General features: G+C 36.0%; 1 protein-coding gene across 6 annotated transcripts in view; it reads left to right on the top strand.

Moving 5' to 3' along the window:
* Nucleotides 1–17,397, top strand: part of MPHOSPH9 (M-phase phosphoprotein 9) — a 64,255-nt gene that overhangs the window by 4,775 nt on the left and 42,083 nt on the right. For 5 of the 6 annotated variants that reach the window (XM_057492404.1, XM_036921997.2, XM_036921995.2 and 2 more), the window contains exons 2-5: nt 10,776–10,865; nt 11,079–11,599; nt 12,498–12,618; nt 16,910–17,000. In XM_057492404.1, coding sequence (XP_057348387.1) covers nt 11,187–11,599; nt 12,498–12,618; nt 16,910–17,000 — 625 coding nt within the window. In that variant the 5' untranslated portion in view covers nt 10,776–10,865; nt 11,079–11,186. Of the gene's footprint in view, nt 1–3,601; nt 3,951–5,852; nt 6,007–10,775; nt 10,866–11,078; nt 11,600–12,497; nt 12,619–16,909; nt 17,001–17,397 lie in introns of those variants that run through there. The other variant, XM_057492406.1, reaches the window with a different exon arrangement.

Raw genomic sequence — 17,397 nt, 5'->3', positions numbered from 1 at the left:
ACCTGTCTCCGAAGGAAATGCTCCTATGTTTTTAAGACTGTGTTTTGTAAAACCAGGCTTTAGAAAATGGGAACCTAGACGAAGAAGAATACTAGAAAACGTTCCCTCTATTGCATTCCCTAAACTTAACATCTTGTAAGCAGCATAGGTTGTCTCGCCCCGCAAACCTTTTTCTCTTGCTCGGTTGCTGTTTTTTTTAATACATGAATTCTCCAAGGAGGCATACTGTTTCACTCGTTATAGCCAACTTGCCTCTGTATAGGTACCTTCAGTTAAGTTTCAGTTGACCTGGCAAATAGTTTTTTTTTCTTTTTTTCTTAACGTATCATTGATATACAGTCTTATGAAGGTTTCACAAGAAAAACAATGTGGTTATTACATTCACCCGTATTATTGAGTCCCCCCTCCCATACCCCATTGCAGTCACTGTTCCTTCAGTTGTAGTAAGATGCCACAGTCCCTATTTGTCTTCTCTGAGCTACACTGCCTTCCCCGTGACCCCACACACACCATGTGCACCAATCATGATGCCCCACAAACCCCCTCTCCCTGCCTCCCCTCCCCTTTGGTAACCATTAGTCCTTTCTTGGAGTCTGTGAGTCTGCTGCCATTTTGTTCCTTCAGTTTTGCTTCGTTGTTATACTCCATAAATGAGGGAAATCATTTGGTATTTGTTGTTCTCTGCCTGACTTTTTTGACTGAGCATAATACCCTCTAGCTCCATCGATGTTAGCAAATAGGTTTTTATTTTTATTTTTATTTTTTTATTTTGGTATCATTAATCTACAATTACATGAGGAACATTATGTTTACTAGACTCCCCCCATCACCAAGTCCCCCCCACATACCCCATTACAGTCACTGTCCATCAGCATAGTAAGATGCTATAGAATCACTACTTGCCTTCTCTGTGTTGTACAACCCTCCCCGTGCCCCCCACTACATTATGTCTGCTAACAGTAATGCCCCCACCTTTTTTCCCTCTTATCCCTCCCTTCCCACCCACCCTCCGCAGCCCCTTTCCCTTTGGTAACTGTTAGTCCATTCTTGGGTTCTGTGATTCTGCTGCTGTTTTGTTCCTTCAGTTTTTTTCTTTGTTCTTATACTCCACATATGAGTGAAATCATTTGATGCTTGTCTTTTTCTGCCTGACTTATTTCACTGAGCATAATATCCTCTAGCTCCATCCATGTTGTTGCAAATGGTAGGATTTGTTTTCTTCTTATGGCTGAATAATATTCTATTGTGTATATGTACCACATCTTCTTTCTCCATTCATCTACTGATGAACACTTAGGTTGCTTCCATTTCTTGGCTATTGTAAATAGTGCTGTGATAAACATGGGGGTGCATATGTCTTTTTCAAACTGGGCTGCTGCATTCTTAGGGTAAATTCCTAGGAGTGGAATTCCTAGGTCAAATGGTATTTCTATTTAGAGTTTTTTGAGGAACCTCCATACTGCTTTCCACAATGGTTGAACTAATTTACATTCCCACCAGCAGTGTAGGAGGGCTCCCCTTTCTCTGCAACCTCACCAACATTTGTTGTTTGTCTTTTGGATGGTGGCAATCCTTACTGGTGTGAGGTGATATCTCATTGTGGTTTTAATTTGCATTTCTCTGATGACTAGCGATGTGGAGCATCTCTTCATGTGTCTGTTGGTCATCTGAATTTCTTCTTTGGAGAACTGTCTGTTCAGCTCCTCTGCCCATTTTTTAATTGGATTATTTGCTTTTTGTTTGTTGAGGTGTGCGAGCTCTTTGTATATTTTGGATGTCAACCCTTTTTCGGATCTGTCATTTATGAATATATCCTCACATACTGTAGGGTACCTTTTTGTTCTATTGATGGTGTCCTTTGCTGTACAGAAGCTTTTCAGGTTGATATAGTCCCACTTGTTCATTTTTGCTTTTGTTTCCCTTGCCCGGGGAGATATGTTCATGAAGAAGTTGCTCATGTTTATGTCCAAGAGATTTTTGCCTATGTTTTTTTCTAAGAGTTTTGTGGTTTCGTGACTTACATTCAGATCTTTGATCCATTTCGAATTTACTTTTGTGTATGGGGTTAGACAGTGATCCAGTTTCATTCTCTTACATGTAGCTGTCCAGTTTTGCCAACACCAGCTGTTGAAGAGGCTGTCATTTCCCCATTGTATGTCCATGGCTCCTTTATCGTATATTAATTGACCATATATGTTTGGGTTAATATCTGGAGTCTCTATTCTGTTCCACTGGTCTGTGGGTCTGTTCTTGTGCCAGTACCAGATTGTCTTGATTGCTGTGGCTTTGTAAGAGAGCTTGAAGTCAGGGAGCATAATCCCCCCCAGTTTATTCTTCCTTCTCAGGATTGCTTTGGCTATTCAGGGTCTTTTGTGGTTCCATATGAATTTTAGAACTATTTGCTCTAGTTTGTTGAACAATGCTCTTGGTATTTTGATAGGAATTGCATTGAATCTGTAGATTGCTTTAGGCAGGATGGCCATTTTGACAATATTAATACTTTCTATCCATGAGCACAGGATGTGTTTCCATTTATTGGTATCTTCTTTAATTTCTCTTATGAGTGTCTTATAGTTTTCAGAGTGTAGGCCTTTCACTTCCTTGGTTAGGTTTATTCCTAGGTATTTTATTCTTTTTGATGTAATTGTGAATGGAATTGTTTCTGCAAATAGGTTTTTAAGAAGTAATACTTTATTACTCATAATGGAGTAAGAAAGGCTACATAGTGCAAAATGCATTTCTTCCACCCCCACCTTCCAGCCAGTGGGGAAACAACCATTGTTAACAGTTTAATTGACTGTTATTTATTTTTTTTATTAGTTTTATTTTGGTATCATTAATCTACAATTACATGAAGGACATTATGTTTACTAGGCTCCCCCCTTCACCAAGTCCCCCCCACATACCCATTCACAGTCACTGTAATTGACTGTTTTTAATACCAAGTTATATACTAAGTAGTTCCAGTTCATCTCGTCACTGTATAAAATCAACAAGCATGGATGGTTGGTAGAATTTATTAAATAAATGAACAAGGCATGTAAATATTCCAGTAGTTAAATAGTAGAGTGTTATATGTATAGAACCTTCAAACACATAAAATTTTGATGTATACCTGAAAAAGATGATGCTATGTTTGCAAATCACCCTTGTAGATTTTTGGAGGTATAATTCATTCTTTTAAAATGTTCATTTGGTTTTTAGTATACTCACAGAGTTGTGCAACTATCACCACTATCAAATTCCAAAATTTTCATTACCCCCAGCAAAGACATCCCATACTCATTGCATTCCCATTCTGGCCTTCCCCTAACTCTTGGCAGTAGCCATAAGTCTTTCTACTTCAGGTATTTCATATAAATGGAATCATACAATATGTGGTCTTTTACTGAGCTGCTTTTACTTAGCATAATGTTTTCAATATTTCACATTGTAGTATGTATCAGTATTTCATTCCTTTTTATGGCTGAAAAATATTCCATTATTTGTTTATACCACATTTGTTTAGCCATTCATCAGTTGATGGGCATTTGGGTTGTTTCTGCATTTTGGCTATTATAAATACTGTTGCTATCTTTAATGTAGATTTGTATAGAAGCATCAAGGTTTCCAAAGTCACGAAAAAACAGTTGCTAGAGTTAGTGGCTTTTTATAGTAGTATTTTTTCCCCTCCATTCATTTTCAGACTCTTTTGGGAGCTTAGGATATTTCACAGTTCTGAATATTAGCAACTGAAAATGCCTGTAGATGATGAAGCATCTGAAGATGACTTGGATTCAATTTCTTCAAGCAGTGAAAGAACCTACAGTTTCAAATAAGAGAGTATAACAATTTATGTACACTATGGAAGATTTTGACTTGGTGAAACCCTTACAGAAAATTTCATCTTCTGTAGAATCTGGTACAAAAAATTCTTCCCATTCTCTTGGACTTAACTTAAATACTAATAGGTAAGAGTGGGTAGATAGATATTTTTTTTTGATGTAACAACAAGTCAAAATAACTTTATAACTTTATTTACATAGTTTACCAATTTAACTAAATAGCATCATACTGATTTGCATTTAAATACCACCTATAATCAGGAACTGTTTAGGGACAGTTGAAATTAAGAGTAGTTTTAGTCCTTCCATGTTTTTTTTCATTTTTTCCCAGAGATAGGTACTTTTGCATGGGAAACATTGTGAAAAAGAACTTGTTTTGCTAATTGTGTTTTCTTTACATTTTTGTTTCTAGTAAATTACAAGCATATCTTTAAAATTTAGTTGACTAAATATTGTTTCTACATTTTAAAAATTAACAGTTCAATATTCCAGAAATACCAATCTAGAAAGTAGCAATTAAAGTTGAATACTAGGAAGTAAGCAAAAAGACTCTTAAGTTGACAAAAATAGATGCTATCAAACAATGTGTTTTATGTATTTTCTTTTTAAACTATCTCACGTTTGGTTTGTTTTTAATTAGAGCCTGTTTACTCTCATTTTGTACCTAGTCTGACAAACTAGATTACTCAGTTTCTAAGTTTATAGTAGCCTAAAAACAACAGAGTCAGGGACCTCTAGCAAGATCATCAGCTATACAAAGCAGGTATAATAAAGCAAAAACCACAGCAATTTGGGGCCTGCTGATAAAGGGGTGAGTATCTTTAAATGTGATAGGTTTTAAAAGAAACTGTGTATTACAAATAAATTCCTTAAAAAGTTTATTCATTCTCTGTTCTCCTCAGGAGGGATTTAAGGTAGCTGACAAGAATATATAAAAATCAAAGGAAAAGTAGGGTGAACAGGGGAAAAAAAAATGGGAAATGGCCTAGAAGAGGTCTGCCATAGTAATCTATACTGGTTTACTGCAAGTATTTTCTCTATCACTGGGTGGCCCCTTTGATGCCCATTTCTAGAAGAAATCCCTTGTAGAATATAATATTTCATTTGCCTGGAGGAACCTAAATGTGCCTTTCTAATAAAAATTATGTAACTGGACTTGTTTGTTTTCATCATGACAGGCAGTTACTCTGCCAAATTTAAACTGGATTATTACATAAATATGTAAATTTATGGACATCATATTTTTCTTTCCCTTGAATTTTTATGAATCTGATTCTAACTATTATTTCACTGTTATTTTTTTTCATTTCTTTTTTAAAAAATAAACTTTTTTTTGAAACAAAGCAGGTTATCTGTAAATAAATGAAAATGATCTATCATTGACTAGAATTTAAACAATTTTAATGTCCTTAATTGTGCTTTGTATTTTTATACAACAAATCCGAAATGGACTCAAGTTTGGACAAGCTGACCTGGAAAGCATTAGTGCTGTTTTACACACTGAATAGGCTAAATAAGTCCTGAATGTTTGCTGCCCGTTTTCTTGGCACAACTTTTATTCAAAGGTAGTGTTGAGATAAGTATCATCTTATCACACCAGATCAGGAGGACCCAATTAAAGAGACTTGACTGTAATTCAGGCAGTGGGGAAAGAATCCCCCTGACAATAAGGGGATGTTCTTACCCTGGAATGAAATAATCTTCTCAAATAATTTAGAGTGGGGAAGCTGGACGTGTTGCTTATTAGTTGGCAGAAACTTTTTTTTTTTTTTTGCTGGTACTTTGCAGTGTTCTCTCACTTCTGGAGTAGGTCTTTCTGTTGGCTTCTTTATTAAGTAAGTGCTGTCTTTTTTATTGCTATTTTCCATTCATGTACAAACTTGTGATCACATTTTCAACAAATAAAGTGCTATTAAGAAGGATTAAATATCAGTGGTTTTGTACTGCTCTGCTAAATCTTGAACTGCTGAATTATTCAACACTTTGGTAGAATGAACAAAACCATTTGAATTATTTATGTTTCAACAGAAGTAGTCCCCACCTTAGTACAAATGGGGTATCCTCTTTCTCAGGGAAGACCAGACCATCTGTAATTCAAGGGACAGGTGAAGTCCTAACCTCTTTAATGCAAGAGCTACAAAACAGTGGGAAGACTGATTCGGAACTTTGGAAAAACTGTGATGTATCTAGTTTTGTTTTATTTTTGGAATTTAAAAAATAATTACATTTCTAAATGTGCCTCTACTAAACTCTCAATTACTAGAAATGTATATTCTAAGGAGTATGATACTTAATTTATTGCTAAAATGGTCAGGATATTAACTGAGGAACAAATGTGAAAAAGGTCAAAGGTATGTTTAAACAAAATATTAGCGATTAGACATATTAATTTATGTTTTAAATGTGAACTAAGATATGATCTCAGAGAAGCGAGAGTTCCAAAAGTATTTTTCCCCCCAAAGTATTAATACTATAACTAATCCTAATGTTTTAAGTAATTCATATGGAATTATCATCATTTTGAAAAACCTAAGTCCACCTTGGAATATTTTGAATGTTCTACTTACAAATTAAAGCTTCTATTTAGTAGAACCTTATTGCATTTAGCTGAGATACATTGAATTATATAGGTTTTTCAGGTCAGTGGTTCTTTCTTTGGTCCATGGGTTAATTTGTGATATAAGAATTTAACAGTTAAAAGAATATTTATATATAAATTTTGTTTCATTGAATAATGTCCAAAATATGACCTCTCCAAGGCTAGATTTGGGAATTCTTTCATAAAAACTTGCAAAACATTATTACTCTTTATTTAGAGAACAGTAGATTTTGTTTCAAGTGTTAACTATACTTTAAGATCATAATTTGAGTTATTTTTCAGAATGTATAATAAATGGAATAAAAGAGTACTTGGTTTAAGAATTTAGTAGCAGCCACATCTAACTGTGTTACTTTAAGTTATTATCCATAATCATTGAAGTGATATAAATGACTATTCAAATTTTTTGAAAACGCAGTTTTAAGTTTTTATACTTTCTATGTTTTTTCTGTAGAGCAATCAGTATGTACTAATGCAAAAGACCTATAAAATGCCATTGTAAAATAATGCAATTAAAAGTGGGATGTTTTATGAACTGTTCCCGGTAATATACTTACTCATTAGCTTATAATACCCGAATTAACATGCTTAAAAAAACATAAGACATCGCCTTTCAGGCAAATTTATGTCTAACTAAAGAAACTGTTACTTTTATGCTTTGAAACCAACATCTTAAATCAGAATCAGAATATATTTGTGAAATTTAAGATACAGATTCTAATAAGCCAGCATACCAACCCAGCTACTTACACCTTAACATTTGAACCAGTTTCTTCCTACTCTTTCTCCTTCACCTGTGATGTAACAGATTATTATTTTTATTATGTTTAGTAATGATTGACCACTTAATTTTTGTAATGTAGACATGTAATTGATTATTTCGTGAAGAGTTTCTTAAGATATTTCTTACTTTGACAGAATATGAAATCCTGGTGATTTAAGTAAAATTTCTCAAATTTATTCAGCATGTTTCTGTAGCATACAAAACCAAAATTCTCTGGTGTTCTAGTATAGCATTTAGATGGAAATGGTAAGGATTGGGCAAGTCCTTTTCTTCAATTTCATGTTTTCACTTTACTTTTGGAATAATAACATTTGTCTGATTTCTAGTACTTGTAAGGGACTAACCTACACTGTTAAAACAAACACAAAACCTTCCACAGAGCTCAGCGCTCTGGCAGTGATCTGTTTTTTTAGAATTCCTTCATAAAATATCTCTCCTGAAATTCTTAAGTTTTTCACTACTTAAACTTGAGAAGGTTATGTATTTTGGTTCCGTGGAAAATAATTTTTTAACACATTTATGTAGAAATACTACAATACATTCTTAAATACTTGCTAATATTTCTGTCGTGGTAAATTTTTAAAGCACATCATTAAATTGTCTTAGTTCTTTTAGCATTTTAACTATTTAGCACTACTGATTTTATATGTATAATAATAATGTTTATATGATGATGATAATAATTATTACATCTACAGTTTATTGAGTGTTTATTTTCCAGGCAGTATACTAGACACTTTTTCTCAGTGGCACTCAATCTTATTAAATCCCAAACCATTATTTTATAACAGTTTTTTAAACATCAACTTATATTGCCTTGAAATGAAATTCACAATGTTATAACCTGCTTGTACCCACTTAAAAAAAATCAATATCATGTCCTAACTGTGATATAAAGGAGGAGAGGAATTCAAGTTATAATACATAATATGTATTTCAATACATAAGTGGTCAGGCACATCTGCATTGAAAGACATACTGAAGTAGTCTGGTGTTTATTTATAGTAGACTCACGGTGCATGCAGCTGCTGCAGACACAGACCAGCACTGTGGTGACATGATTTTCTGAGATAGTAACCAATTTCTGATCAAGTTCTGTAACAAACTTAACATCTTAGTATTTGTATTTGTGGGCAGTTTGGTGATTTAAAACCTGTGGAAAATATATGTTATTTTTGTAACATAAAGTGGACACAGGACAGTTCTTCATTGTGGAGGACCATCTTATGATTTGCATCCCCGGACCCTGCCTACTAAATATGCTTGTGGTAGCCCTGCTCTATCTGTGACAAACACAGCCTTGCAGATATTCAGAATACATTTCTCCTATGGAGATCACTGCTTTACATGTATCATATTTACATTAAAATTTTAATCCTCCCAGCCATCTATGAGGTGGTGCTATTTCCATTTTATAAACTAGGAAACTGAGGCACAAAGAAAAATTTACTTGTTCAGAACCAAGCAGGTTGTGAGAGAGCTGGAGTCAGACAAAGGATGGCAAAGCTGATGGGGTATTCACCAGGCTAGACTATAGAAATCCCATTCAGGCTAATAACATCAAAAAATTCCATGCATCACAACTTTAATTAAATGCATATGTCCTCCAACAATATGTAAAATGCAGGCAATGTAAATCCTTTTAGTTTGAAATGACTAATAATAGCCCTTCTTATAATTAAGTAATGTTATTCTCTGTATAATGTTCTTAAATAAGTTTTTAAAAAGTAAAATATTAATTGTGAAACTGATTAGGAAGAACAAAATCTTCACTAATTCATATCCTGAGTAAGCTCTATTAATTTGTATCCTAAATAAGGTCATAAGGATGGTTAATATCAAGTATCTGGCATAATACTAAGCCTTTTTTGTTCTGTAAATTGTTACTCTATCATTTTTGTAATTTAGTTTTATATGAATAGCAACTTTATCAGTTTAAAAATAACCCTCAAGTGTTGCTTAAGTTAGTATGATTTAATAAGTAAACAGATGCCTGATTATTTTTGTTTTGATTAAGATAATTTACAAGTAAGTTGAGAAGATAAGGAATTTGATTTGATCTAGCTTACCTTATAATGAAGTTAGTTGGTTTAGAATTAATAATTCTTGTCATTACTGTCATACTGCATTTTGAAGCTTTTCTGTTCTAATCTGGAAGTTTTTTCTCCCTTTGCTTTAATATTGGTATACAGGTTTCAACTCAGTTCTGTTATTTTGTGGTCATACAACTGGCTTTCAGCATTAACTTGAAGGATCTCTGGATCATGTAGTCTATAATACCAAGAAAAATTCCGCTTGAAATATACGTTTTTAGACTGTGTTTCTGAGTTCCCACTCTTTCCTTGGCATGGTGTCCTAGGTGCAGGAGGTAGGGTCGGGGGCAGAGATGGGGACAGACAAGTTAACAAAGTGAACAAATGAGATACTTTCTGATTGTGGTGAATGCTATAAAGGAAATAAAGGATGACAAGAAAGAGAAACTTGTTAGGATGGTTTGGGAGACTATCTTCGAGAAGGTTACAATTAAGCTGAAATTGCAGGATGGGAAGAAGCCAGCCATGTTAAGAGCTGGGGGAGAGAGCTTTCTGGATAGAGGGTACAGCAAGGACAGCATTGAGGTGGAAGATAGTCTTGGCGGGTTCAGGGAACAGGAAGAGGCCAGGGGGGCTGGTGTGTATGGACAAGGAGGAGAGGGATGAGATGAAATTGGGAGATGGGTATGAGCCAGACCATGCAGGGCCTTGTAAGGAGCGATAGGAGCGGAAAGACTTGGATAGGTTTTAAGCAGAGAAGCTATTTTTCATGGCAGCTGCTTATTAACGTTGTACATTATTGCGTATTGTCTATTACTGAATCGTATATATATTGCACTTAGTCTGTTACTATACAGCCTTGAGACTGAATTTAGCCTCTGGAGATTTCCATGTCCCCTTTCAGACCATCTGTTGCCTTAGTCTAGTTCTAATAGTACTAACTACTCTTGGGAATCAGCATGGATCAGGACCTAAAAGTGGCTGTGAAGGGAGCCATCAGCCAGTTCCATGAGTTTTCAGTAATTTTTTATTCCTTTTTCAGCTGTACTGCTGTAAAACACTTTTAATATCCGACTTTAAAAAGCTTTTTTTAACTTAAAGAACAAATAAATTAAGGGGTAAGTTCCCATAATACCAGACTGTTGTTTTTAAGATGTAGGATTCTTTTTCTAAATACAAGTCGGTGTTCAATAAAATCATTAGTTGTTATGAGACAAGGAAGAACTTAACACAAATACAAAGTGCAGCTACTTGTTCGTGATTAATCAGAAATGATAGCAGATGACATCAAAAAAAGTTGCCATTTGAAAAAGATTTACCTAGACCTTCAAATTTACCTAAACCATGGGTTATATGAGAAAAGGGTGCCTAAGCGTGTGTTGTGTATTTTTGCATGAGATATTTTTTTAAAATTCTGCTTATAGACTTTACATTAAAAATACATTTAAAAAAAGGCATTTCTCACTGGAGGAATTTTTCTGTGAAATATTAAGGTGAAAAATTATTTTTAACTAAAATATTTTATAATTTAATAGACCAGGTGGTTACAGCTATTCAGTTTGGTGGAAAAACAATGCCAAGAACAGATTGTTGCCCAGCAGGAACAGTTCCACAACCAAATTCAAGTAAGTTGTTATTTAGAGTGATTCTTTTTTTATATTGTCAGATTTGTAGAAGAACCGATTAATACTTTTTATCAGGTTTTGTTTATAAACTAAGGATAAGATATGTATATTCTCTTTAGTGTCTTGTATTTTTAAACAATATTTTCATGACATTTCTAAAGATGTTATGTTTAATATGCCTTCTTATCGAAATCTATAACTTTTTATTTTCAGCGTGTACAGGAGGAGATAAAAAATCTAGTCAAGTTACAAACAAGTAATGCTTCCTGGGCTTCCTACGATAGAACTCCTCTAAGCAAACAAGTATACTCAGAAAGTCAAATGGGTTTTTTTTCTGAAAACAGTGAAAGAAATGAATCTATTATTAGTTACCCTAACTCTAAAGAACCTGAAATGCAGCAAGAAACATCCTCATCACAACCAGACTGCAGTGTGGATAGTAGCTCAGTGAGCAGTGGGTACGGGACTTTGTGTGTCTCAGAATTAAATACCTACAAATCCCAGGACCCTCGAGAGTCCATGGAGCATGCAGAAGTTTCTACAGGCCAGTATGGAGCACCTGTGGTGCAGATGGAATCACTTGCAGATGGTGTAGAAAACGAGAGTTTTTATATACATACTACGGAGGAGTTGTGTGCATCTTTAAAGGAAGATATTTCCACTTTTCCTGGTGAATTTGAACACAGTTTTCTTGGTGAAAAGATTTCAGAAGTATACAGTGGAAAAACAAATAAGTAAGTAGAATTTCTCCATCATCTGAATGGAAGTTTTTCTTGTTTATTATATTTAAATTCTAGTAAATAAAGCTCCTTTTAAGTTGGACCGTAATAGAATGAGATGTATTTGAACATTTTATCATTCTTGTATTTATTGCCTATGGAAAATTGAATAAACAGCATACTCTGTACTAATGACATCTGGTATTCTTCCCATTCACATTGTTAGAAGACTACTAGACTCCTAAGCTGGGAGGACTTGCCAAGAAATAATACCTTTTATATTTTCTAGTCATGGTAAACTTGCTAAAAACTAGAGTGCAGAACTGTTTCAGCATGTCCTATTTTGTTACACAGGTTCATATAATTTGAAACCAAAAGTTATACACAAGCATACGTAATTTTATGTTTTTATAAGAGATTTTCTAACTTTAATGATATTTTGATTGACCCAGGAGACCTTTTAGTAAAGGAAGTTATAGATGAATGTTTGTAAAGCAAATATTTAAAATTATTAGTTTACCCTAAATACCCAGTTTTATATTTCTGAAGTGTGTCATATGAAGTAAGGTATTAAGCAATAGCAACACAAATCTTACATACCCATAATTATTACTCCATATAAATAAATATGCTTTTACTGTAGATATTTAGTACTTGAAGGGATACTGTGGTGGGTTTGGTCTTAATCCATGGCTACCGACCATATACATTGTCTTTTCGTTCATTTTGCCTTTGGTAAAAAGATATTGTAAAAAGGAGTTTAGTTGAATCAGTACAAATCCATTCTTTCTCTGCTATGGGAAAAACAGCTCAAAGCATTTTTCACTGACATATTTTCTACTGCTAGTAATTAGTTTTGTGTGTTAAGAACAGCATCTAAAGAGAGTAATTTTTATTTTCTCTTTTTAAATAGTAAATCTATAACATGGGCACAAAAGCTGAAGCAGAACCAACCAAAGAGAGCACATGCAGAAGAGGGGTGTTCAAAATCTATGCAGGGAAATGAGCAAACCAAGAAATCACCAATTGAGAAAGTAGGTGACAGTCACTTTGCTCTGGTAGTTTCCGCTACTGATAGTTATGTTGGGTTTGCTGCATGCTCATGAACATAAGTTTTTTGCTCTTTGTGTTGCTAATTTGTTCCATTGACATATCTATTGGTGTCTCAAAGGATTGGAAACAATGATTTGCTCTAAGTGTTGGCTCTTTAGTATGCTGGAAATCAAAATGAAAAGGGATAAAGTAGTATAAAAAATGAATCATTTGTAAAGGTCATAACTCTCTTTGCACTGCAAATGTTCCCATTTAGCCAGAGAGTAATCCATTTGTTTTTTTAAACTCTTGAATAATGTATATTACTATTAGGTTGTAAGAAGTAGTACTGTATGTGTGAATGCTTTAAGGTGTCTTTATAAAAAAATGTTGAAGTTTGGATAACTCTGAATTTGTAATCCAAATTGTAAGAAATTAAATGTTAAAATTCTGTGTGGTCCTTTTGCTAATCTAGCAGCTGCTCTGGTTAAGAAGTTACAGATACCAAGTATGTTTTAAATGTTTTGGCCTAAATTGTTATAGAGTAGCATTGTTTAATAAAATACATTGAAATTGCAAAATCAGGTCTTTCTACAAACTTGATACCTTTAGAAATTAGCCATGTCTTGATCAGTCTCAACATAGTTGCCTTGCCTGAGGGTTTCATGCACAGGCAAGTTCACTGTGGATTCAGTGAAACCGAGAAATGACAGTGGAATGTTCTTGGTGTAAAAGGGTTTATGCCCAGCTTTATTCTCACCAAGGTAGGTTGAGCACTAGAATCTTGTCTGTAACCAGCAGTCTGCATGCAGGTCCATAATCCACCTCCATCTCTGCCTTAGCCCAGAGCACTGGGTGGAGCTCTTTATATAGTGACTCAGTCAATAATAGCTTGTTGCCTACAGTATGGAAGCATTAGTCTAGCAGTAAGCCAATTACATCATCAAGTAGTTTAGGGTCAGGTGAGGATCCTGGCCTTAGGAACTTCCATTTTCTCTATAATAGTCTTTCCATGATGCTATGAAAAAGATTATAAAGAATGCAAGTTGTAAGACGACAGTCCCGTAGCCTTCATGTTAGCACTGTTTATTTCTCCTTTCTTTTAGTAACTTTCTTCAGCCCATGATATTTAGGCTTCTTAATTTCACCATTATTTGAATTTAACTGAGATTTCTGTTGAGGACGGAAGTGAAGCAAGGCCCTATGGCACTGCTTTGGCAGTTCTGTTCTTTTGAACCTGTTGCTGTCAAGGATGGTCTATCCTCATTTCATGTGATGTATAAAGCATTTGGAGGCTGGGGTGAAAGTTGGTTTTTTCATCGAAATAGGCTGGCATAAAGGGAGAATGTTTTCATATACACTAGTATCTTCTGTTTTTATTAACTACTACTCAGTCTTGGGGAGACTTCCACCTCTGATAAACTTTGGGCTTGTGGTATATAACTCAGTGGGTTCTCTGATTTTTTTTTTTTTTTCTCTGATTTTCTTGTTGCCTTTTTGTGACTATAGATCAATGTTTGATGTAACACAGTGAATCCCCAAATTTGCTGCATATTAGTCACCTGAGGAGCTTAAAAAATCTGCTCATGCCTGGCTGCCAAGCCCACGTGGTCTGCCTTCATTAGGGTGTGGTGTGACCTGCGTGTCTAGAGGTGTAAAAGCTCCTTAGGGGGCTCTGTGTGCTGCAGAGCTTGGGAGCCCCTGGCCTAGCCTAATTTTCTTCTTGAGTTCAGTGGCGAATCAGACCAGGTGCAGCACCCGAGAAATGCCCATGGAGGAGGTCTCTAGCAGCATGCTCTGCCTGGGTGAGGTCAGCAAGACAGAGAATGGAGGCTATGATGAGGGCTGATTGTCTTTGAGTTTTTCCTCTTTAACCATCTCTTGGATAAGCTTTTTTTTTTTAAGGTGAATGATATTTTTGATATTCAATTATTAAGGAAAATCAAGTTTCTTTGGTATTTCTGAGCTTTAAATGATTTTCAGGTAATGGTGATTGGTGAATCAAAGACACCACACCTGAAATATGTTTCTTATCTGCACATTCTTTGGATTCGCAAAGTTGGAACTCTTTATCCTTTCTCTTCTATTGTTTTTTCCATTTTCAGTCTAGATCAGGTGTCTTGCCAGTGGGTTTCAGCCCCGGGCAAGTTCACTATGGATTCAATGTGACCAAAGAAATGGCAGTAGAACATTCTTGGGGTGAAAAGGTTATACTCAACTTTATTTCCACAGTGGCAGGTCAATCACTCAGAGCAAGTCTGCCTACAGCAAGCCAGTCTCCGCCTCTGGGCCTCTCTGCCCACACAGCCATCCCAGTCTCTCTCCTCAGCGCTGCCACTAATCCAGCCTCTGCTCTGCTGCAGCCTTGCAGTTGTGCCACTGTGTCGCCCAGCACACTGGGCAGGGCTCTTTATATAGAGTCAATAATGACGCATTGCCCACATGTGTGTAGTGAGCTAGCCAACCAGGGCCAGGTGAGAATCCTGGCCACAGGAACCTTCACTTTATCAACAATCAGGGAATCCTTCTGACCAGAATTCTCTTGGGATCCAATTTTCCTTTTATTCAGTGGTAGTTTATTTTGGGTATTAGCTGTTTTTGAAGCACATCTTGAAATTGGATATTGTTTAGCATAAGGGTTTCTCAGAGCTCAAGTGAGTCTTTGTTTCCTTGGTCCTTTGTCTGGGAAAGACTTGACGTTACCATTCCCAGGCTGCAGGACTCTGGTGGTTTCCAGACGGGCTGGTAAACTGGTACTGACGCTAATGAAGGTCCTTGCGTTAGGCTCAATCCAGCTTCTTGGGAAGGGCTTTTCATTGCACCATACCTTCATTTCTCATTAAAAGCTGGACCTGTTTTCTATAGCTGATGCCTTGTTTGTTCAGAAGACTGCAGCAACAGCCATATAAGGTAAGCCCCCGTAGCCCACTGTTTTGTGCTGGCTGAGTGCGTTAAGGTTTGTACCTCGGAACTGGGAAAAGGACAAAGTGTTTTACTTGGGACTTCTCATTTAGTCTTCTACAATCAGCTTTTCCTGTTCTTTCAGTACTAAGACTTGACAGAAACTCGAATGGGTAGGAGTTTTACAAGAGACAAAAGATGACCTAGGGCTTTCTCATTTGATGAAAGAGAGCCTAAATGGTGCCTCAGAAGGCTGAGGTGGTTACCACCTCCTTGGTGGGTGGAGGGTTGTCATCTCAGTGTACTTGGACTTCAGCAGTGGGTCCACAGATGGTTGTAAGCAAATACAACTTAAGGAATTGAAAAGTTTGATAATGGTTGTGGATAAAATGAAAGTTCCTGTGGCCAGGATTCTCACCTGGCCCTGGTTGGCTAGCTCACTACACATGTGTGGGCAATACGTTGCTATTGACTCTATATAAGGAGCTCTGCCCAGTGCTCTGGGTGACATGGTGGCACGGCTGAAGGGCTGTAGCAGAGCAGAGGCTGGAGTGGTGGCAGTGCTGAGGACAGAGACTGGGACGGCTGTGTGGGCATACAGACTCACTCTGAGTGGATGAGATTTTAGTGATCTGCCACCGGTTGAAATAGAGTTGGGTATAGCCCTTTCACCCGAAGAACGTCCCACTGTCATTTCTTTGGTCACATTGAATCCATAGTGAACTTGTCTGGGGCTGAAATCCATTGGCAAGATAATTGTGTAACTGATAAGAAAATTCAGATAAAAATAGTTTTTTTTACATATCTCTCTTTGGACACAGATTTCTTGTGACAGTGCCAGAGATACTGTGATGAGAGATTAGCTCAGAATTTTTACTAGAATTTATAAGCATTTTGAGCCTTTTTTGGGGTACTAGTAACCAATTGTTTGTGAGACAGTATACTAAAGTTCCTATTGATTATTGATTGTCAATTTTCAGAGTTGGTTGATTGTTCTAATGATAAAAATGAATTGCTGTGGCCTTTTCATTAATTTGATACTAAGTGACTTTAATTCTAGGCACCTCAAACTTCTTTAGGAAGTAGATGGCAAATTATAAATACATTTTTGTTCTGAACTCACTAAATAACACCTGCTCCCAGTTTTCTCCTTCCAGTTCCACAGAGAACCAAAATAAACTTTTGTAATTACATAGGAAAAGAAAATCCTTCACTGTTAATTCCTATGATTTTTGCATTCTTGTAACCATGGTGAAAACCAGGCTTTTTTACTTCTTCATGAACCTCTGAGGGTTTCTCTATGTCTGGCATTGACACCTGGCTCTCATTCCTTGGGCCAACAGTTTGTGCCTAATGATTTTTAGCTGTCAACCAAGTTTTCTTTTTTTGTAGTCTGATTTCACTGCTGCCGCACATCCTCGTGCTTTTTACATCAGTAAACCAGATGAGGGTCCAAATTCTTGGATGTCTGATTTGGGAACAGGTATGACACTTTTAAAAAAGAATAACTTGTCTGCGTTTCTAATAAGATGATAATCGTGTAGAATGTATTAGAGTGGTTTCTGTAAATGTGCTATGCGTTGTGCTTGTGCTTCCAATAGCTGTAATGAGTTCTGTAAAGACAGACTATGGAAGAAGTACTTTTGCACTTAGTTCAAACAGCTGCAAAAATTAACATTTTTCAGGTGCTCCAAAATGAGTTAAATTAAATCCTCTATGAGCCATTCTTTGCTCTCCATGGTAAACTTACTATCGTTTTAATGGTTTTACATAGTGACTCCTTTTTCCCCACAATTCCACAATCAGTTCATCAGCCTGAATTAGCTTTGCCTTAGGAAAATTGCCAGAATCCCACTTTTGGGCTTTCATGCCAAAAGAGC

This window comes from Manis pentadactyla, chromosome 14 (assembly GCF_030020395.1).
Source record: "Manis pentadactyla isolate mManPen7 chromosome 14, mManPen7.hap1, whole genome shotgun sequence".
Taxonomy (NCBI): domain Eukaryota; kingdom Metazoa; phylum Chordata; class Mammalia; order Pholidota; family Manidae; genus Manis; species Manis pentadactyla.
Note: the sequence above shows the minus strand (reverse complement) of the source record. Positions and strands in the feature narration are given on the sequence as shown.